Source organism: Perca flavescens, chromosome 5 (genome assembly GCF_004354835.1).
Source record: "Perca flavescens isolate YP-PL-M2 chromosome 5, PFLA_1.0, whole genome shotgun sequence".
In the NCBI taxonomy this organism is placed as follows: Eukaryota; Metazoa; Chordata; class Actinopteri; order Perciformes; family Percidae; genus Perca; species Perca flavescens.
The window spans coordinates 31,395,827-31,420,057 of record NC_041335.1 but is presented as its reverse complement, the minus strand read 5'-3'; the positions used below and the strand labels follow the sequence as shown (position 1 = coordinate 31,420,057).

Here is a 24,231-nt window from a genome sequence, read left to right as displayed (position 1 = left end):
TTTAATGAAAGTAAAGGTTTTATTCGTGCTCGAATCCATAGATGCAGTTAATGGATACAGGCACGGAGAACTGAAGGCTCTGTTAGCAACGATTAGCTCCGTTAGCGGTTAGCTCCGCTAGCGGTTAGCTCCGTTAGCGGATAGCTTCAGTTAGTGGATGAGACTGTCACGGACAAGGGTAACAACCAGACTCTGATAAATGACATTCGGGGAGCTTCGACAGCGGTGTGGCTGCGGTGTTTTGTACAGTTTTATTAGTACAGTTAAACAAGGCGATCAAGGCAAGAACACCAGCAATATGCCTACGGTAGAGTCTGAGCCTAAAGTGACTGTGCGAGACACACAGCGCAAGAATTCACGAGGGGAGGGGCTGGAGGCAGGTGGTCTGAGTGCGCTGTAAAAAATGTCGCCTAATCATGTTTTTAACACTAGGCTGCCCGCAGATGCGCCTGCCAATAATCGGCTTGATATACTGGGATATTGGCCGATGCCGATTATGTTAAAAAATGCCAAAAATCGGCCGACCGATTAATCGGTCGACCTCTAATATATAAAGTTCGACACATAACTACATTAGATAATGTTCCATCTATACTGTTTCTTCTTTCTTTGCACTACCTTAAGATGGCAGATAACGGATGCATAATGCATAGTGTTACTACTGTCCAAACTATGTACTTTAACTAACACACAAGGCCCTTGACAAATACTTTGCTTAGTGATCATTATGGTTTGATTTGATGTGCATGTGTCCTGGTGGCTGGCCATTTACACATGTAGTCAACGTGGAGGTAGGGATCTAGAAAGTGTGATCAATAATATTCCAGAAATAAGTCTTCCAGTAGTGTTCAGGAAAGCTAGAAAAATGTTTCTAGAGTGCATGCTTTATTACAATTATTTATTATTGAGCTAATTTCAAACACTTTTTATCATCCAATAAGGTACTTCAAGCTTTACAATAAGAAGTCAAGGAAGTGAAGGACTACAGCCACATCCCAGCCCTTCAGAGAACTGTCCTGCAGAAAAGGCTGTCATCCAGACTGGAGCGGTGGGCCATCAGTGAGCTCAGGAGACCAGATGATCCCAGGCGTCCAGGAGTTGTGTGTGGTATTCCTGCACCACCCTCAGAAGTGTTGTTGCAGACACAAGTCAGCAGAGAAATACAGCTTGCCTTAGGTGAAACTGAATATGTGAAATATATACATAAGTATCTTTAGAAAAGTTATAAAAAGTCATAGTATAGCATGTCATAAAAAGTCATAGTATAGAATATTATAAAGATTCTTTAAAAATCATAGTATAGTATGTCATAAAAAGTCATAAAAATTCATAGTATGTATGTTATAAAAAGTCATAGTATAGTATGTCATAAAAATTCCAAAAAATCTTTCTATAGTATGTCATAAAAAGTCATAGTATAGTATGTTTAAAAAATGTATAGAAAGTCATAGTGTAGTATGTCATAAAAAATCATAATTGGTCAAATTATAGCATGTCATAAAAATTCATAAAAAGTCATAATACAGTATGTTATAAAAAGTCATGAAAAGTCATAGTATCGTATGTCATGAAAAGTAATAGTATAGCATGTCATTAAAAGTAATAGTATAGTATGTCATAAAGATTCATGAAAAGTCATAGTATAGTATGTCATAAAAAAATCATAAAAAGTCATAGTATAGTATCTTTAGAAAAGTCATAAAAAGTCATAGTATAGCATGTCATAAAAAGTTATAGTATAGAATATTATAAAGATTCTTTAAAAATCATAGTATAGTATGTCATAAAAAGTCATACAAATTCATAGTATGTATGTTATAAAAAGTCATAGTATAGTATGTCATAAAAATTCAAAAGAATCATTCTATAGTATGTCATAAAAAGTCATAGTATAGTATGTTTAAAAAATGTATAGAAAGTCATAGTGTAGTATGTCATAAAAAATCATAATTGGTCAAATTATAGCATGTTATAAAAACTCATAAAATGTCATAGTACAGTATGTTATAAAAAGTCATGAGAAGTCATAGTATATTATGTCACGAAAAGTCATAGTATAGTATGTTATAAAAAGTCATAGTATAATATGTCATAAAAATTCATAAAGGTCATATAGTATGTCATGGAAAGTCATAAAAGTCATAGTATGGGTGCAGTGTGAGAACCGAGGAAGGTGAAGGTGTGTCTAGTATTTCATAAAAAAGTCATAGTATAGCATGTCATAAAAAGTCATAGTATAGTATGTCCTAAAATTCATAAACGGTCATAGTATAGTATGCCATAAAAATTCATAGTATAGTATGCTATAAAACACCACAAAAGGTCATAGTATAGCATGTCATAAAAAGTCATAGTATAGAATGTTATAAAAAGTCATAAAAAGTCATGAAAAGTCATAGTATAGTATGTCACGAAAAGTAATAGAATAGTATGTTATAAAAATTCAAAAAAAGTAATAGTATAGTATGTCATAAAGATTCATGAAAAGTCATAGTTTAGCATGTCATAAAAAAATCATAAAAAGTCATAGTATAGTAGCTTTAGAAAAGTCATAAAAAGTCATAGTATAGTACAGGGGTGGCGAACCTGTGGCTCTTGAGCCACATGCGGCTCTTTGCCGGCTCCTTTGAGGCTCTTACTGTGTGGCTGGGGGCTGTGTTATTGGTAGATTTTTTACTTTTTGAAACATTTCAGATAAGTTTAAAAAAAAAGAAGCATTTGAATGATGCATTTGCCAATTATTTTAAAATAAAAAATAATGCAGCAGAGTTTTTTTTATGGACAGATTCTGCAACCTGAGGAAAAAAAGCAGCCACAGATCATCTTCCTTATTAACCCTTTTACTGCCGATTGTTTGAAAGCCCCTCTAGTGACAAACGAGTGAAAGAGTGGCCACAACAGAGTACAACCAGACCTAAAAAGGATTGTGGATAACAAAGACTGTCAGGTTTCCCACTGAGTCAATCTAAGTAAGAAAAAAAAACCTATGAAAACTGCTATGTATTATGACTTTCATTAGATCTGGAAGTCACTGTTGTAATATGGACGTGCATGTGTTGTGTGGCTTTTTGCTATGGTGCGTGTTTTTTTGTGGCTCTTTATGCTGAATTGGTTGGCCACCCCCTGGTATAGTATATCATAAAAAGTCATAGTATGTCATAAAAATTCTTAATAAATCATAGTATAGTATGTCATAAAAATTCATAGTATATGTTATAAAAAGTCATAGTATAGTATGTCATAAAGTCACTTTGTAGCATGTGATAAAAATTCATACATAGTATAGAATTTAAAAAAAGTTATATAAAGTCATAGTATAACATGTCATAAAAAGTTATAGTATAGTATATCAAAATAATCTAAAATATATATATAAAAATCATAGTATTAAAAAGTCATAAAAATTCATAGTATAACATTTCATAAAAAAGTCATAGTATAGCATGTCATAAAAAATCATTAAAAAAGTCATAGTATAGAATGTCATAAAAATGCAATTATATATATATATATATATATATATATATATATATATATATATATATATATATATATATATATATATTATAAAAAGTCAGTATAGTATTTCATCAAAGTTCATAAAAAAATGAATAGTATAGTATGTCATAAAAAGTGATACAAAAGTCATAGTATAGTGTGTCATAGAAACTCATCCATCCATCCATCCATCCATCCATCTTCGTCCGCTTAGCCGGTGTCGGGTCGCGGGGGGAGCAGCTCCAGCAGGGGACCCCAAACTTCCCTTTCCCGAGCAACATTAACCAGCTCCGACTGGGGATCCCGAGAGTTCCCAGGCCAGGTTGGAGATATAATCCCTCCACCTAGTCCTGGGTCTTCCCCGAGGCCTCCTCCCAGCTGGACGTGCCTGGAACACCTCCCTAGGGAGGCGCCCAGGGGGCATCCTTACCAGATGCCCGAACCACCTCAACTGGCTCCTTTCGACGCGAAGGAGCAGCGGCTCTACTCCGAGCTCCTCACGGATGACTGAGCTTCTCACCCTATCTCTAAGGGAGACGCCAGCCACCCTCCTGAGGAAACCCATTTCGCCGCTTGTACCCTGGATCTCGTTCTTTCGGTCATGACCCAGCCTTCATGACCATAGGTGAGGGTAGGAACGAAAACTGACCGGTAGATCGAGAGCTTTGCCTTCTGGCTCAGCTCTCTTTTCGTCCAACGGTGCGATAGATTGAATGCAATACCGCACCCGCTGCGCCCGATTCTCCGACCAATCTCCCGCTCCATTGTCCCCTCACTCGCGAACACAACCCCAAGGTACTTGAACTCCTTCACTTGGGGTAAGGACTCATTCCCTACCTGGAGAAGGCATTCCATCGGTTTCCTGCTGAGAACCATGGCCTCCGATTTAGAGGTGCTGATCCTCATCCCAACCGCTTCACACTCGGTTGCGAACCGATCCAGTGAGTGCTGAAGGTCACAGGCCGATGATGCCATCAGGACCACATCATCTGCAAAGAGCAGCGATGAGATCCCCAGCCCACCAAACTGCAACCCCTCCCCACCCGACTACGCCTCGATATCCTGTCCATAAATATTACAAACAGGATTGGTGACAAAGCGCAGCCCTGGCGGAGGCCAACCCTCACCTGAAACGAGTCCGACTTACTACGAGAACCCCGACACAGCTCTCACTTTGGTCATACAGAGATTGGATGGCCCTGAGTAGAGACCCCCTCACCCCATACTCCCGCAGCACCTCCCACAGTATCTCCCGGGGACCCGGTCATACGCCTTCTCCAAATCCACAAAACACATGTAAACCGGGTTGGGCATACTCCCAGGCTCCCTCAGGATCCTTGCGAGAGTGAAGAGCTGGTCCGTTGTTCCACGACCAGGACGGAATCCGCATTGTTCCTCCTCAACCCGAGGTTCGACTATCGGCCGAACCCTCCTTTCCAGCACCTTGGAGTAGACTTTACCAGGGAGGCTGAGAAGTGTGATACCCCTATAATTGGCACACACCCTCTGGTCCCCATTTTTAAAAGGGGGAACCACCACCCCAGTCTGCCACTCCTTTGGCACTCCACTCATGTCATAGTTTAAATGAGTTTAAATGATTAGAAACTAAATTGTATTTGACTGAGCAGGAAGTATTACTTACACATTCATTTTGAAAGTTATTTATTTCTTGGTGGGATATTAATCTGTTCATTCTGTAGCAAAATCCAACTCTTTGAAACATAATGTAACATTTATCTTTATTTTTCTTATGACACCTGAGCCAGCTCCACTGCCTTATGAAGTCTGTGAGATGAAAGAGAAATCTTAACTGTTGTATTTAAAAAAACTCCTGAAACACCACCTGTTTACCACAGCCTACAACCTCCTTTAGCTTAGCCACAGTCATTCTGTAAAGTGTCTTGGGTTTCTTGAAAGGTGCTATATAGTTATAAAAGTAATTATTATTATTATTACTACTAAGTTATATACACTTCCATGCTCAAAACATTTATGAAACCCACTGAGACACTTAATACTTTTAAACATTTTTTATTAACTTTCTCTTTTAAACACTACTAACTCATTCACAAATGGTTCCTCTTTCCATTTTTAAAAGTCCAAATACAAATGAACGAACACAGGAAGGGGGGAAAAAAACAAACACAGTACACAATAAATCACAACAGCACTCTGTGTTGAGGGAGGAGCAGTCAAGGCAAAGCAGACATCAGTCGTTTAACATCATACTCTGAGCTAGTACCTTGAAAAATAAATCTCATACAAACTTGTATATAAAAATAATAGTTAAGCCAATACCTGAGGACTACTTAAGCATGTTATGTACCTAGTACAAAATTAAATAACCATAAAATAATAGTAAATATTGGCATGAGGACATAATGTGACTACCAAATATATTTATAAATAAAACAAATATGGAAGAAACTTTACTTTTTTATAATATGAAAATAAAAACATAAAAATGATACTATTTAGCATGTTTAGGGTTTAAACGGAAATCCTCAGTGCACAATACTCGACCACACAAAATCCATTCACTTTTCGGACTGAACCACCAGGGGGCAGCACAAGCACATTCATTTTCTACATTAGAGCAAGAACAAAAAGGGGAAAATATGAATGGTAGCCTACAGCCCAGCTTATCTTCTCAGCAGCAGTGGGGCTATTTTAACACTAATTATCAGGAACAACAGGAAACGCACTATCATCCCACCTTCCATTTAAACTCACTGCTAAAGGCCTCAGTAATGAAGTGCTCGTCAGAGCATCCGACAGGGTCTCAAACTCCAATTCCTATGTTGGAAAGACGCAGGGGACAGGGGTTTCAGATGCCGTTTTAACCCAAAGTGGTTCTCTTATGGGTGAAGTTTACTGAGGCCTTGGGTGTGTCAAATATAAACGGCAAGAAAATCACAAAAATGTATACCACACAAACAAACAAAAAAGCTCAGTTACATCTTCTTTAAAATGCAGCCAGTGCATTTTCTAACACATCACGATTCACAAAACCTTCAGGAACATGAAGTGACATATACTCAAAAGGAAAGAGACAAAATAAAACTACAAATGATGGCTAGCTTAATGATAAACAACAGTGTTCCAGGCAAGTTTTGAGTTCTCCGTACAAAGAACGCTGGCTTATGAAACCAGCGAGTAAAGCGTTTGTTGAGTTAGCCAACCAGCAGCTAACTTTGTAGCTTCAGTGGGGAAAAAAAAAACTTGTTGAAAACTAGCGGGGTGGACAAACAACCCCAACAACTACACTCACAGAAGGTTTATCAGGGTGAAATGCTTCAGAAAAGAAACCTTGGCACCCCTTTGCTTTTACTGTGAAGGTTTGTAGCATTTCTCTTTTAAAAAAAAAATGACTACAAAGTCATACAAAGAGGAAAAACCGCTGTCCTGAAATACACCGCACAAAGAGCGAGAAGGTGAGGAAAAGCAGAGCTTGATAGAAATCTGAAGCTGGGGGCCCAGCCAAAGTAGAGATTGTCGTTTCCCTTCCAACACGGGGATACTTGGTTTAGACAACGGCGGCGTTGACAGGGCCCGGCTCGCTTGTCAGGCGTTTGTCTTCATTCTGATTTCTTCAGATTAGAAGTTTAGACCCTGCTTAGCAGAGTGGATCTGTGGAGACAAGAAAGAAAGAAACCTCTGTTAGTCTCAACTTTTTTTTTTTTTTTTATTACAGTGTACTTAATGTTACAAATTGGACAACCGCTAAGAACGTCTTACTCTTTCAATTTAAAAAAAAAGCAGAATCTAAGTGGCAGCAACAGTTTGTCTTTAGTAGTGGATTCCCAGGGTTGATTAGAGAGACGGTCTGTTGAACAGTCTCTCCGATCTGAGCATCACGTTTTGCTGACGCAGCTCGGCTAGAATAAAGTGACAGATCGTGGCGCAGCGGCGGCAAAGCTCAGGGGGATGCACAGAGGGTACACACACACACACACACACACACACACACACACACACACACACACACACACACACACACACACACACACACACACACACACACACACACACACACACACACACCTCTGACAGCTGCCAGCAGATCTGAGTCATATGTCTACATGTGGGCGGTTGGGTGTGCGGGGTCTGCTTTTGGCAACCTGCATTAAATTATGGACAGTGTTCACTGTCCATAAATACTGCATTTATTTTTTACATGTCTGTCTTGTGTATTTTCACATTCCAGTTTCCATGTTTTGCTGTTCTTTATTCCTCCCTTGTCAGATTTCTAAATAAATAAATAAGGGTATACAACCTGTTCTGTGAGTAAAGGTTTGGGGAAACTGTTTAGATGAGTTGAAAAAATGTGCAGACCGCTTTGCCCATAGGAGACTTGTGTGATAGATAGATAGATAGATAGATAGATAGATAGATAGATAGATAGATAGATAGATAGATAATTTTACAAACTGGGGAAACTGTTTAGATGAGTTGAAAAAATGTACAGACCGCTTTGCCCATAGGAGACTTGTGAGATAGATAGATAGATAGATAGATAGATAGATAGATAGATAGATAGATAGATAGATAGATAGATAATTTTACAACAAACTGACAGATGCACAGCCCTTACTTGTGGGTACCTTGTTATGTGGGTACCACTACTAGCAAACTGTTCTACAAGCACAAAGCAACCTCTCCAGCTCCTGAGGGACTCTGACTCTTTAGCTGCTGGATTTCTACAATTGTGCGTGCATGCATGCGTGGGTGTGCCTGTGCATAGGATGTAATTGTGTTAAAATGACTGATGTCCTTTGCGTATGTCTATGCAAGTGACGGTGTGACAAAGAAGAATGATGAGCACCTGTGTATGTGTGTTCAACGCATTAATTGAATGGCGTGCAGGTCAGCATCAGTGTGACCTACATCCCTCTGGGTCTGCCTGGTCAGCGGAGAGGCAGGATGGGATGTGAGGTGACAGCCATGATTGAAAGACTCCAAAGCCCACAGGGTGTGTGTGTGTGTGTGTGTCTGTGTGTATGCATATGGGTGAGTGAAGAGGCAGACAGGGGTGGGTGGGGGAGAGGGTGGGGTTCTTACACACCTCAGAGACTTCCATCTGTCCTTCTCCATGTTGTTCTCAGGACCTTCGCTCTCGTACGATGCCAGATACAACGCTGCAACGAGAGAATCCAAGAGAACATTATTAGCTTTTCTAAAATGTCTTAATAATATTCACGACTCTGGCTAATATTTGCAGTCTACTTGCATTTTCTTCACATTTTTTGCGTCGCTTTCCATTTGTGGAAGAATTTTGTGATAAACGGTGTGTAACACGTGCAAAAGAAAAAAAAACATTTTAAACTGCACTGATCCTTTTTTGTGGTTATTTCTTTGTCATTTTTTCTTCACTGCGACAGTAGAAGTTACAGTAGATTCTTTACTAATTCTTACTTTATTTGGAGCCTAAAAACAGTTTAAGTGTCCCTGAGGCTACCTTAGAACATGTGCATCAGCAGACTTTTAGGAAACAACAGTTAACACATCAGTGAACCCTCATTTAAAATGAAAAGTCATCACTTTCTCGCACACTGAGTCTCTGTTTATATGCACAAATTGGTTGACAGAAGGATGTTCACTATCACCCAACACCGTCTCCCATGAATGATAAGTGTTGGCTGTAGAGGAGCAGAGCACTCACAGCTGATTGGTCAGTTTGGTTGGTGCACTTCAACGTCGGGAGGATTTTTACAGACCTTCCTGTCTCTCTGATAAGACGGTGATAAGAGCCGGAGCCAGTGACACACGACTTTGAAGTGGATTAAAGGACACCGAAACTATCAGCGCTGCTCCAGTATGAGAGCCGAGGTGATAACTATGAGGTGTGTGTGTGTGGGTTTAGGCTTTGTAGAAATCAATCTGTTGTCAACTCTATTTATGGCATGTGGGTTTAAAAAAACAAATTGATTTTAGCCATCTAACTGATCAAAAATCTTAGCATTCTAACCATAATAAGTAATAATAGTTAAGTAAGTAATCAAAGTTAAAGAGTATTTACTGACAGGATAAAGTCACTATGTTGATGAGCGTGAAACTTTAGTATAGGTTTCGGTTTTACAGCGCAATTCCATTTTCTCCAGCCTTAATCTTAAAGGAATAGTTCAAAATGTTGGGAACAAGTGAATTAAATAGGTTCCTACATAATTCTTGTATTCATTCATTGATAACCGTACCATCTTCAGTGAATACTGGAGCAGTCAGCAGGTACTGCAGGATCTTACGATCCTTCTCAAACGGACACTCCACTTTCTTCCAGGCCATGAACTCGCTCACTTGTTTAGCCAGTTCCCAGAATTTCTGAAATTAAACCCAAAACAGACACTCCCGGTTAATATTCAGAAGGAATTAACATGTTTATGTATGTTGACTTGACTATTACTCCTTTACTTTAACTGGCCATTTAAGGCTCCACTGAAGCTGCCCAGTGACCTAACATACTGTGGTTGTAGTCAGCTGTCCTGAATGTTAATGTGTTCAAATGTACTGTATAAAACGTCATAACAGAGAAGGACAGAAAAAGGAATCAGCAGTTTCCAAGAATAGAATGAATCCTTAAAATAGTGCCCGATTCAGTGTAGCTATGACCGAAGACCAGTGGAAATAATCATGAGTCTTTGGTCACTGGTCAGTGTGTTTATTCCATGGAAACAAAACTGCACTTTACACATTCAGGTCTTACTTCTTCATTCTCTAACACGGTTTAGGGAAGTGGAAATAAATAGCACCAAATCCGTTGCCATGCCACGTAGTAAAATATAGTAGTAATACATTTCTGACAGAGAAGTCAGCTGTGTGGGGGGAAAAAAAAAAAAGAAAATCTGGTGTAATCTGTTCAAGAGGAAACTCCCTCCGGGGTTTTAAAATTCTGTTTACCTCAAAGTTGATGTGTCCGCTCTGCAGCCTGTTTGCGCATCCCTCGTTGAGGAAGTAGAGGTCTTTTATGAGCAGGCTGAAGAAAGGGATGACAATCTGCAAGAAACAGAAAGAGAAAGGGATTTAAATTTTGCTGAGAAGACGCGAGGCGGGGATTTCCACTTGACTTACAGGTGTGGGCTCTCTACAAACATTGATTCGAAGGAAAATGATTACAATTGACAAAGAGGATCTCTTATAATGTCATTCCCAGGGAAGACACACACCCTCTTCTCTTCGGGTCAGAAACACATTTTCATCAAAGAAACCCACTAGCTTTCCATTTTTACAAGCGTGTAGCATTGTGTACAAATACAGCCTCCATTAACCTAAACCTAATTACCCAGGACAAAGTGAGACTAGAGTAGAGAGGGTGTTTTCCAGATTTAAAAAAAAAAATCCCTTAAATTATTCATCGCCACCCTCATGCAATGATTTAGGTCACTGCGTGTCTGGGCGCAAACATAGAGATAATGGAGAGCAAGGCGGGGAAGAAGCACCAGACTCCAAAATACCGGTAAATTTTCCGCTGATAGGATTTTCCCTTCTTCTCAGGCACGGAATCAACCATCGGGAAATCCAACTGGCTGGCTGGTTAAATCTGGCATTTGCTAAGATCAGTTGCTAAGGCTGCTAGATGAACACCATTTCTGTTCTTGAGTGTCGAGACTGCTGCAATCTGCCACACTGACCAATAACCTGACAAACCCAACACATCCCCACCCAAGATTATCAAACATTCATGATGGTGGAGCTTTTAAAAGTTCAAATACCAGAGGGAGAGCAGCAGACTGAGCAATTTTTCACATGCACATTTTTGGAGCGTTTGGTGCTTTATTTAGCCAAAGTCTTTCAGATTGTGTCCGAAGTTGCTGAATAAGCCACACACACCCGATCCTCATTAGTTCTTTCCCAGCCAGTGAATCCTTCCGATGTGTTCGCCTTTAACTCTGTTCATGGTTGACCTGCATTGTAAGCTTGTTTGTGTTTCAATTGTGCCTCTGCACCATCCTTAAACAAAATGTGGGTGCAGCTGACAACTAGTTAACTCGGTGTCAGTGAAGTCAGAAAGTCTGCACATATTGTACTCTGAGGGGTCTGTATGGGCAGGATGTTGTTTACAAGGACGTGCTGCTTGTATGCATGACCTGAAGACTGTTGTCATGCGTGCAAACACGTCTGCACACACACTGCTTTTAGAGAAGAACGTGCCCAGCAGGAGCAGGAGAGGAAGTCGTTGTCACAGCTGGGGATGTTGAGGGCCTGGAGCCAGAAGGGCACCAGGTCTGGATTTGTTGCAAAAATTAGATCTACTGTAGAGGATTTCACGTGTCTATTTAAAACTGTTGAAATCTTTTCACTGGTATTTCTTTGAGTTCATAGATGGTTCAAAAGATGTTTAAACAGCTGAAGTTATTTTTCCTTCTCTGTAGCGCTATAACAAGTTCTTAAAAAGATGTATCTATTAGCTGATCAACAGAAAATGTATCAGCTGCAAACTTGATAGATAATATTAGTCATTTAAGAAGCAAAAAAGCTTGAATTTTGGAACGTTGATTGGACGAAAAAAGCCACCTTGGAGACGTCAACCTGAGGCTCTGGCGAACTTGTGATGAGCATTTTTCTGACATGTTATTAACTTAACAGTGCATTGACCAAAAAAAACAATTACTTGATTAAGATAAGATTAGACAATAATGAAAATATTCATTAGCTGCAGCCATGATTCTCAACTATTTTTCCTGGTTTTATTTGTGCTAACTGATCATAATCTTCATTGTTCCCATATGTTTTTATTGCCTTCTGTAAAGCGCTTTGTGATCAATGGTTCTGGCAAGTGCCACACAAGTACACTTTAATATTATTATTATTGTAATAAAGTAACTGTCCATGGAGTGTCAATCTCCTCATGTGTTCACACTGCTTGTCCAGAACAGCCCCAGTGTGTGTCAAACCGAGAGCTGCTCCTAAGTAATTTTGCCGTACTTGGGCACATCATGTGGTGTAACTGGGTATAATTTGGATTATTTTCTACATTCTTGTTCGTAAAATATCTCTGCCAGCGGTTGCTGCACAACCAAACATGTGATACACCAAGTCTGCCTCAGATCAGCAGTTTGGCATCAACTTAAAAATGTTATTTCAAGCAAATTAATTAACATAGCAACCACTGACTCTGATCATCTAAATCGTTCTGCCCACACAGCAAACTACAGCAAAACAGGATGAACAAAGCATAAATGCCGGCTTTGTTGATGCTTTGACAAAGTCAACAGCCCAGTGGATGCCTAGAGCAGATCATAAACACAACAAACACCCTCCACCCCTCCCTTAAAGGAGAGGTCACAAAGGCAAGAACATACCAGACTTCTTGGGAACTTTCCATTTCACGACCCCGACCTCTTGTCCGGGTGTGTTTGCATTTCTGAGCTCCAGAAAAGAATCCCTCACAAACCCTCAGGGAGCCAGAGACATATTGACAGTACACTCTGTCTCCACACTAACACACTTATTCAACAAATGATGTATGAGAGGAGACAAACCACTAACTTCTGGCAGCCCACGAACTCTGTGCTGGTTCATGTTCGGTCAGGGCGAGCAACTCAAGAAGCAGCAGAGAACACTATGTGATCTGGCAGGCGCCCTGTGTTCTTTTTTCCTCCCTCATTAAAAGGAGAACACAACATGTTTGATCAGGAGAAAACCAAGACCCTTCTCATATCTTGACCCACTTGTTGAGCATGCGCCCTCCGTGTCCCCTCTGAGCTACACTGTTATGCAACCTCTGTCCCTCGTCCAAGTCCACTACAGTGGCAGCTGATGCCGTAAACACGATGGGAATGTGGCTCCCAGACGATAACGAGGCACAACGAGAGGCAGCGCTGTGGTTTGTTTTTCCCGCTTTGCTTCAAGTTTGTTGCTGCAGTGCGTGAAAATAAATTCGGTGTGATAACCATCTCAACTTCTTCTTACATTACTGTAATCAGCCGAAGTGCTTATTCTGAAATTGAAAGGTCAGTTTTGATTCCTCCAGTAGCTGTCAAGTGCTCTTTAGCAAGAGACCAGACCCCTTGACTATTCACTAAGTGGCGCTGGATGTTGAAACGTAAACCAAAGTCTGGAGTGCAGAGTTTAGAGGTTCAAACTTTTTGAGGTTTATATAAACGCTGGTTAATGGATGTGTCACAAAAGAATTGTTTGTTGTTTTTTTGGCAAATTGTTCTTCATTAGGTGCCATTGACTTGAGTGGATGCAGACTTTCTCCAACACTTAATCTGGTTTCCCAGTGGTGGTGCTGGTGGTTTAGCTAGAATTTCAACCTTTATTTAAATGTCAGCATGGGAATTTAATTTTCCCTCCACAGTGCATTCAGATAGGAGCTGAACTACAGGCGAACCAACTGAAAAAGCTGAGACTATATTCATATATTCAAAATTCTGAACAGATGTACTATGAATAGGTACTACCAAATGTGATCCTACAGCTCATTCATATATGGTACAGTGTAGGGTTGGGCATTGTTTTAAATTTGAACAATTCTGATTCCGATCCCGATTCTTCCTTTCGATTCCGGTTCTTATCAATTCTCGATTGCGATTCTTTGAGGGGTCGAGTTGAAACTGGTGACATGCTTATTTCACAGAAAAGGCTAACAATTTATTTTGAATCAATGGTGATTTACAGTTTTACCGGTTTTTTCAACGTCAAATAAAAATAAATAAATAAAAAAATAAAATAAAAAAATAAAACGATTCCATTGGAATCGTAATTTTTGAAACGATTCCAAGTTGGAACCGGTTCTCGATGCCCAGTCCTAGTACACTGTGCGTTGAGGCCTCACCTTCTCTCTGCTGCTGTTGGCGGTGATCGACCGCTGTGTGGCTCCTCTCAGCGCTGTTCTGTAGTTGTAGAAATTGCTGGATGGATCCATCTGGTGCTATGGAGGGAGGAATAAAGGGTCAGTTTGAGCACAAGTCAACCTCTGATCTAAACTTCACAAACAAACAACAGGTGAGCCAATCAGGAAAGAGAAAGAGGAGTGGACGTCAGGGGCCAACAAGTGGTCGATTAAAAACACATTTAGTTGTGTTTACCTCGTTGAAATTACTAGTTCTTGTTGTGATCCTGTGACTCGGACAGTACTGGTTTGCAAAGAAAAAAGAAGTCTCGGCCACTAAGAACTTTAAATTTGCATTTCTGACAATTGTTTGACATTTCCTAAAACAAATGATTCATTTACAGTTATGGATTTGAAATGATAATGAAAGTAATCACGCATTGCATAAGCCTGAGTTACGTGAAGGTAATCGGAGGAATCAGGAGATAGATGCCATCGAGTCTGTGACCTCGAACAAACTGAGAAGCACGTTAACTCCACACAGCCATTGCAGCAAATTATACGGCAGAAAGCTCAGGATTCAGCTCACGTAAGGCTCAAAGGGAAACAACAGGAGGCTAAAAGGAAATCATCAAAAGAGTAAAGAGCTGAGGAGGTGTGTGACTGACAGACAGAGGGACAAACACAAGGTGAGGCTCGGAGATGAACTCTGGTGGGACACAAAGGGGAAATAAAGAACTAAGTCTTTGAAAGCTCTCAGATCCCACAGCCTGACTCGCCTCCACCTCAGATCTCTTCTTTCAAAGGGCCGACCGAAGGCCTGTCTTCCCTGCAGTATCTGGGGTTTCTTCGGGTACCATACGTCTGTATGTATGCATAGAGGGTGATGGTGGGCTAGGGATCGGTCATTTTTGTTTGGAAAAACTAATTTAAGGCTTCTATAATGTGATTTTTAACGAGCAATCATATAAAACTGGGAGAATTTGTTTTTGCTGAAACTAAATCTGGCATAAGTTTCCTGTAAAGTTAAATAAAATGCGTCAGTACGACCACATCTTTTGATTAGTAACTGCAGAAGTTTCAACCATTCTGTCTTTAAATGTTCAACGAAGTAGTGGAAACCCATCAATTCTAAGGCCGGTTACACACTGGATGCGTCGCACGAGCGTGTCAGCTACGTGGCGTGCTTATTTCGGCTCCCACGTTAACAGGTTAGAGCTTACACACTGCCTGCGTGACACGCACGTCTCACGCGCGGTGTGCATGCTAGAAATAGATCAGACGCCTATTTTTCACACGACACGCAAGCGTGTTAGAAGCGTTTCCAGGCAAAATAGAATAGGAAAAGATGTTTATATGTCATTTAGACACAAATACATATTAATAAATGACATGTTGTTTGAAAGTCTCTAGGTTTTGATATAAATGCAGATATAAATGTAATAATAAAAAAAAAAAAAAAAAAATTTTCTAATATTGCACCTGTCAATACAGAACAAAATATTCTGTAGCCTATTTTGCCGTCAATACTGCAGATGTGGTCTTTGCTGTAATAAAATCAGTATATATTTATGTTTAACGTGGCATTTCATTTTATCAATGGGAAACATACATGTTTAGAGACCAGGCTAGGCGCAGCAGCGCTGCGTCAGACACGTTTCTGGTGTGTAAAGACACCAGCCGCCACGCAGCCGCCACGCAGCCGCCACGCAGCCGCCACGCAGCCGCCACGCAGCCGCCGCCACCACACACTACGCAGGCAGTGTGTAGCCGGCCTAACTGTGTTTATCCATCCATAGGAGATATGTGTGAGTCACGGTCAAATCTTTGCTCTCCCACTCAGATCCATGATCGTAACAGCTTTCAGCACGACTGTGTTTATCGGCCTCTGTCACTGCACTTAACCCAACATTTCACTGACAAAAGGAAAAAGCTCCCCCACACGCCTACAACACGGTTAGTCATCAGTGTCGAACACAACAAAACCATAGCACTGCCAATATGTGTGGGCACAGGAAAACACATACAAGAAGTGCAAGAGTCGGACAATTAAAACTGAAGAGAAGATAACAGAAAATGTGGGAAACTGATGATTTTTGATAGGTTTTTCCATAAATCTTTAACGTTAGGAACTCTTTTTTCCCCCCCCTTGTGTCTTTTAAGTGCTGCAGAACCAAACACATGCACATTTGTTGAGTTTCACAACTGTATGTAGTTTCAATCTTTTCAGGCAAACTTACTTCTAAGATGTCAAACTTGGCTGTTTTGACTTTACTCCAGGTCTTCTTGAGCCGAGACACAGGACTCATGTTCATCCCAGCTGCAAGGCGGACACAACAAGGAAAAAAAAAAAAAAAAAAAAAAAAAAAAATGAGAGAAATATCACACATCCATGAAAACGCCCAAACATGGTCGCATTAACACATGGCATTTTCCCATTCAGCCAGACAGACGCACATCCTCCCCCTACGCCCTTCCTCCCATGACAGTCTTCCTTTAACATCCCTCCACCTCCCCTTTTCTTTTTTCTACTGTTGTTTCTTCTGAAGCAGCGAGGCAAAAAAAAGGCCGCAGCAACAATGGAGTTAGCGCACGCCTCGTTTCCCCTCCCAGCGCTCTGCTTCCCATATGGTTATCCTCTGTGTGTGTGTGTGTGTGTGTGTGTGTGTGTGTGTGTGTGTGTGTGTGTGTGTGTGTGTGTGTGTGTGTGTGTGTGTGTGTGTGTGTGTGTGTGTGTGTGTGTGTGCGCCTGGTGCAGGTTCAGGCACCGGAGGTCACCGCCAGAGCAGAACAACAACACCAAACAAACCCTTGAGTACAAAAGAACTCCGATCAGCAGACAGAAATATAAAACTCTAAACCGCTAAACCTAATTTCCTTCCTGAACTCACTCCATTTCCCAGGAGACAGTTTGAGTTTAGCATGACACTTCAGCGCTGCGGGGCCGAAATGAATAAAAGTGCGACCGCAGCAGAATGGGAATGTGTGTGTCAGATCGTGTCTTGACTGGGAAACTCATCCACTCACAAAGACACCAGTGTGTGTTTGTGAGGACAGGTGTTGGCTGTGGTTGTTGCCCCGTTGGGACACACACACACACACACACACACACACACACACACACACACACACACACACACACACACACACACACACACACACACACACACACACACACACACACACACACACACACACACACACACACACACACACACACACACACACACACACACACACACACACACACACACACACACACACACACACACACACACACACACACACACACACACACACACTTTATGAGAACATTAATATAACGTTGAGGTCTTTTCCTTTTCAGCACCAACACAATGCCGCAGAAGCAGATAAGAGACACTGGCGGGGCATGTATTTTTCATTTTTTGTTTGTTTTAACAAAACAAACTTTTTCCTCAGTTAGTTTATTTCAACCAAATTCTCACTTACTTCCAGTGGTATCTAGCCATGCACATAGTTTGGGTCTTATCTGCCCAAGTTTTAAGAGATCCGTCTACACTAGAGGTCTTTACTGATCTGGGACATGAGTCGGGCTAAGCCCAAATTATATTATATTATTCAGTCTAATTTATAATCAGGTAGGGTTCTGTTCTATGTGGGTCTGGATGTCAATATGTCGAATCATCTAAGAACCAAATGCCATCTTCCTGGCTATATACAGCTAATGGTGAATAAGAAAATGTTCTCTCCAAATTTGGGTGAACTAGCCCTTTTATTAGATCACCAATACATTGTCTAACCCTGGTGGTTCCCTGGTGGTTCCCTGGTGGAGACAGGATCTCACTCTCTCTCTCCCTCTCGCTCTCTCTCTCTCTCTCTCTGGAGAAAGAGTGAGAGAGAGAACAGCTGGCACTGCAATATCCTCTCCTCTGCTCTCCCCCCTCACCCTCCCATCCTCCCTCTCTCCCTTGTGTGCGCTCACTCTCTGGTCAGTGCTGACCATCTGCCCTGATGGTTTGTTCTGTGTCCTCTTCCAGCTGCCTCCCCCCCTCTCTGCTCTGGACACACAGATCCCCGCCCCAGGCCTGTGAGGATGACCAGATGCCCTCTCCTCTAAATACTGGGACATATTTAGGATCCCTGGAGCCCGTCGGCTGGACCTCCAGCGAGGTCTCTAAACTGTCTGAGGTGCTTTAGGACTCTACATGTGTCTTTTTTATGAACATATTTACACAAATTCACACCTGGAAGCTGCGCTTAATACAACCGGAGTTTAATCTGTGGCCTCTGAGGAGCTCCACTGGAGCAGTTTGAGGTTAAGTGGGGGTGAGATGAGAAAGAGGCAAGAACTCCTTTTTCAGTTTTCCTTAATGAAATCAGCCACCAACTAAACTCGGATATTTTGTACTTGGATTTTATACTTTTGAGAGGTCACATCTCTTACAACACACAGTAAACGCTCTGCACACTTGGCTGCAACTCAAGTATTTAACGGTAAAGCCAAGTTTTCGGTCACTTGACGTTCCCACAGTACCCATGACATTCAGCTGCAGCTACTGTGCGAGTGTATATGTGTTTCGGCAAATACAAGCAGTCGAATGCCAATGCCAGAAATCTATGGGAAAATCACAGAGAGAATTATCTGCATGAACTGCTGCTTCGCTCCCTCCGCTGACGCCGAGTCTCACCGATATCATTGCACTCAAGGAAATCACGTATGTTGGAAATGTACTGGGACAGAGTCATGAGCGGATACTGCTACAGGGGGAGATTACGTCGCCGCACGAAACTCTCGCTGAACAACAAATTGCATTAACTACGCTGGTCTGATTTTCTGATGACTGAAAGAAAAAGAAGGATCGCAGATGAGAAAGTCAGTGAGACAAAATGTTATAAATGTGACACCCAGTGGTGCAAATCATTTCTTGGCTGTTGAATACTTTCTTGAACCATTTACTTTTAAAGAGTTCTAGACTTCTGAATGCCTTCAATTTACAAGGAGCTGTCCCGGCTGACAGAACAATAAAAACATAAATCACATCTCATGTTATCTCAGAGAAAAGAAGAACACAACTCACATATGATGGCCATGAGGGAGTTAAAGTTGCCGATGTTGAAGCACTCGCGCGCCACGTCGATGAAGAACTCGACGACTCGAGCTCGGTGCTTCTTCTTCACAGGCTATTAACAAAATGGAGAACATTAGAAGACTGCATTAGCCCTCAGGACTGACTGTACTGTCTGGTAAATGTGTTTGTAGGAAATCAGGTTGTTTACTAAAAGTGCATTACCATTTAAGTACTATGCAAAAAGTAATAAAGTTTGTTTGTAGGCCTACTTAATGGGACATTTGAGGGTTTTTTTATCAAGTATTTGAGGCAGTATTGTTGCTTTTATTACTCTTTTGAGGCTGAAACAAATAACTTAATAAGCAAAAAACATTCATTGATTCAAGCTTCTCTGATGTAAAGATATGCAGATTTTCACTGTTTTATATAATTGTACATTGAATATATCTTAAATATTATCTTATTTTTGCTCATCGTATCATCTCATTTCATTTAACTAGTAGTAATGTATACTTTGCCTCTGTATGTGTACTTTGCCTCTGTACTGGCCCAGCTGTATCCAGCGGCAGCAGGATCAAGTTTTTTTTTTCTTTTTCTTTTTAATCAATTAATCAATCGTTCAAGTCATTTGTCAAGCAAGAAATGACAAACGTGTTGTTTCGAGCTTCTAAAATGTGAGAATTTGGCATAGGTCTCTGTTTTTAAATTGAATGTTTGGGTTTCAGACTTCTAATCTGACAAAACAAGGTTGGGTTTTTCCTTGAGCTCTGGGTACTTGTGATGAGCATTTGATATGATTTAATTTGATGAAAACAATCAGCAATTGTAGTCCACTCTTCTTTTTTCACCTTTTGCATGGCACTACGTTTTATTATTTGACAGTGGACTTGGCCTCATGTTCATTACTTACCAAGCAGATTTCTGTAGCCACCAGATAACTGAGTCGGTTGAACCATTCGACATAAGCTTCCAGGTTGCTGGCCTTCTTGTGATCACTGAAGCAGCTCTGTAACAACATCAATAGACTTTCAATTAGCAATTGAGCTAATTGTAAAGCAAAAATAGTGCCGAACTGGAAAGATAAAGCTGACATAAGCATTTTCCCCTTCCCTCAGTCAATGCAGCACTGAGCATAAAAAATAAACTCTTAGCTAAGTGGACACTCAAATTCACTCTTCTTCTATAAGCCCAATAGTGGCCAATGTTATTCACATTATGCACGCTGGTCCTTTGTGTGGATTCTTCTTGCTCCAATTCCACACATTCCTTTTGGCCTTACGCCACTCACCCCCACGTTGTGTTTCCCGTCAGCGGACGCACACACACAAACCCATGCACACGCACACACACCTTTTCTAAGTAGCTCGCTGGAATACAAGTCAGGCTAGCCGGAGGCACAAAAGGCAGCCTTAACCCCCCATCACCTCGTTTCCAAATAAGGGGACTGTTGCCTAGCAGCCGAACGCCAGACAAGAGAACCCACCGCCAGACAAACACACATTCACAAACTCATACACCCCTTCCAAATCAAACCCTTGGCAGCAGTGGTTGCTAGGAGATGAGGTGCATGCATGCCCATCTCATCCAGACACTGGAATGATTTGGGGAAATTGTCAGTGAGGTCTGTCTGAGTGTGTGTGTGTGTGTGTGTGTGTGTGTGTGTGTGTGTGTGTGTGTGTGTGTGTGTGTGTGTGTGTGGAGCGGATATTTGGTCTGCTGCTACAGTCTAGAAATCAGCTGCCCTCACTTTGACCTGTGCAGCAGCCAGTCTCTGTGTTGTGTAAACTTAACATCCATCTGGTAGAGAAACTAGATCATCTCACTTCTAACCCTCACCAGACGGCGACAAGAAAACATTGCATAACTATTGTATATGCTTCGCTTATCTTGCAATTGTATTCTTAGTAAAGCATGCAGACGTTACCTTATCATTGTCCAGAGGGTCTTTCTGGACGAAGGCCTGGACAAATTCCTCAGGGCCAATGTAACTCAGTCTCTCCTGAAAAGGAAGGAAAAGAGAAATCAACTCTCTGCATCCATCTTTAGTTTGGACAATGCTGATGAATGTTCTGCAACAGTTTGCATCACCTTTAAAATCACCACTTAATTTGAGGAATTATTAAGGGTTCCAATGTCTAATGCTTAATTTCTATTAAAATGTGACACTTAAAGTACATTTCTGAAATTTCTGCAAAATAGAATGTGAATCCGTGCTTATCTTCATGCAAATTTATCCATGAGGATGTAAGTGGATTAAATAATTAATCAAGCAACAGTAACGCTGATATATCACAGGATTTCATTCCTGCAATTCTTCTGATCCACATGTTTTTTTTTTTTTTTTTAAATCAGTTAGGATTTCACAATACAGTTATATTCAGGGATGTCTAGTGAAAAATTTATATTTTGACTACAGTAGAGAAAGCAGAGAATAGTCCAATTTCAAGGTTAGTTTGAAAAATCTGTTTTCATCAGCCTTTATTGCATCTTCTCCTTTTTTAAAACCAACTTTCCCAACTCAAGTAACCTGGAGTTTCTGAAGCACAAACTAAAAATGTGCTTAAAAACAGCAAATGGAAGTTAACCTTTTGGATCTTGGAAGAAACCCTTGATCAACATCTGTATTGTTTTTTTTTTTCAGTTTGACCGATTTGAACGTTTTTTTTCAAAGGCAAACTGACATGTAATGAATATAAAACCGTGGTCAAACACACTGCTGTTTAAAATCAATGCTGTGGTAGGTTATATGTGGGAGGAGCTGTGGCGTTAGCCACGGCACTGATTTCTAATGCATTATACGTCTCTCACATGTTCTCCTCTCACAGCATCGATTTGGTCGTGTTCTCTTTGGCTCATGGGCCGATATGAGAGCGAGTCATTGGCAGGACTTCTGATTGTTCTTGGGAAGATAACATTTACATCTTAATTTGGTTTGACGCGTTGCAACAATTGACGGATGTGATGTAATGATTTAAACTGATTTTGGCTCAACTACAGGTTTCTGCAGACCAATGGATGCTGCGACCCTGCACTACAGACAGGATGAGGTTGTCCAAAATACACTCCATCCTGGACTCCCACCTCCCACCCACTCCACAATACACTGGTCAGTCTGAGAAGCACCTTCAGCGACAGACTCAGACACCCAAGATGCACCACAGAGCGCCACAGGAGGTCGTTCCTGCCTGTGGCCATCAAACTATATAACTCCTCCCTCCATGTGTTACACGCTTAGTGTCAAATCTGGACTCACAGCACGCATCTCCACATCACATCTCAATATTCTTAGACAATTATGTGCAATAATTACTTGTACTACATGTGCAAAGGTGTTTTTTTATCCACTGCTGCTACCTATTAGTCACCCTGTACTTATTTATGTTCGTACTGTATTTATGTTGATACTGCACTACAACAGAATTTGTACAATCCCTTTGAAACAAACTTTTCAACCTAATCTTACTTGTCACCTAATCTCACTTTACTTATACCTAACGTTTTAATCATTTCTTACTTTATACACTTATTGACTTGCTCTTTCCTTACCTTGAATCTGAGTGTGACCAACTGCAACTAAATATTTCCCTGAGGGGATCAATAAAGTATTCTGATTCGAATCGTGATGACTGTCCTTGACCAAAAAAAAAAAAAAAAAAAAACAAATAACAGATCTAAATGAAAAATAAACAAAAATATATATGAAGGGGCTTACCAGTTCTATGTGCGTGAGCTGTTGGGCGACAGTGAATGGGTCGTTGCAGATGGACAGCATGTCTCTCTGGATGGCCGCCTGAGGCTTCGCTTTAACAGCCGTCAGTCGTTCGGCCGCTGTGGCGTTGATCTTGACCAGCGCCTCCTCGTACTGGCTGAGCACCGTCAACCTCCTGATCAAACCCTGGCTCATCTGGCCGACTGCCTTCCTGTAAACCTGATGGATGGACGGGGGGAGAGATAGAGCAAGGGAAGGGGAACAGTGGAAAGAGATGAAAGAAGAGAATCAGTTAAGAACTCGATGTTTAGGAGCATTAAAAGAGTTTTACTTTATTCACTCTATTCAGATTCCTTGATGAACTCCGTTAGAAATGGTCAACGATATTTCTACAAAACTTCAGCATATAAAAAGGTTCTTTTCACATAATAATAATAATACATTTTATTTATATAGCGCTTTGCATGGTACTCAAAGACACTTTACAGTAAAACCAACACATATAGCAGATTAAAAACAGACCTAAAACTCACACATAAAACAAGCTAATCTGAAGGTGTCTTTTGATTAGTGTTTTGAATGTGTCCAGGTCAGTACAGTCACAGATGTGTATGGGTAGGGAGTTCCAGAGGGAGGGGGCTGCAATGGTGAAAGCTCTCACATGACAATCATGACCATCACTGAGGAAAATAACACAAATTATGGTTTTGTTTTTCCTGTTCTCCAACCCAGTATGAAACACGATGGAGACACTGCTGTTAGACACCGTTACATCACTGAGAGCGCAAGGAACACCATAACAGAAATAAGAACAAGAGCAGAGTGTGATATAAATCTGACCAAAATATCCAGTAGCATGCGTGCAGCCACTTTATTTAGCTCAGCTGTAGGCATTTTAGGTTAATCCCTTACCACTCATCTGTGGCAGAGGGTGATTACAACCTCACTGGAATTTACAACACACATGCTGACTACATGTCAGCAGAACTAACCGCAAACTGATGCCAGCTCTCAGCCCAAACCACAAAACGACCCTCAAAATTTGACGCCACAAAGTATTTATTTTGCAGGAAAGCATCCCTTTGGTCATGCACTGGGGGGGGTCACTCGCAATGTTATGCAAGCCGCTTCCTGCAAGCCTGATTAAGTCCTCGCAGCTCAACATAAAAAGAGTGAGACTCCCTGGCCTCAGAGTTGGTCCT

At 41.0% G+C, this 24,231-nt stretch overlaps 1 protein-coding gene across 1 annotated transcript in view; it reads right to left on the bottom strand.

Annotated features, from left to right (window-relative positions):
• Positions 1-5,513: 5,513 nt before the first annotated feature.
• The window catches only part of rasgef1ba (RasGEF domain family, member 1Ba), a 32,283-nt gene continuing 13,565 nt past the window's right edge, over positions 5,514-24,231 (bottom strand). The window contains exons 5-14 of the mRNA XM_028577167.1: positions 23,033-23,248; positions 21,245-21,319; positions 20,231-20,326; positions 19,330-19,432; positions 16,510-16,589; positions 14,273-14,368; positions 10,393-10,488; positions 9,693-9,816; positions 8,564-8,636; positions 5,514-7,128 (exon numbers count right to left, since the gene is read on the bottom strand). Of these exons, the coding sequence (XP_028432968.1) occupies positions 7,104-7,128; positions 8,564-8,636; positions 9,693-9,816; positions 10,393-10,488; positions 14,273-14,368; positions 16,510-16,589; positions 19,330-19,432; positions 20,231-20,326; positions 21,245-21,319; positions 23,033-23,248 (984 nt within the window). The 3' untranslated portion in view covers positions 5,514-7,103. The remainder of the gene's footprint in view (positions 7,129-8,563; positions 8,637-9,692; positions 9,817-10,392; positions 10,489-14,272; positions 14,369-16,509; positions 16,590-19,329; positions 19,433-20,230; positions 20,327-21,244; positions 21,320-23,032; positions 23,249-24,231) is intronic.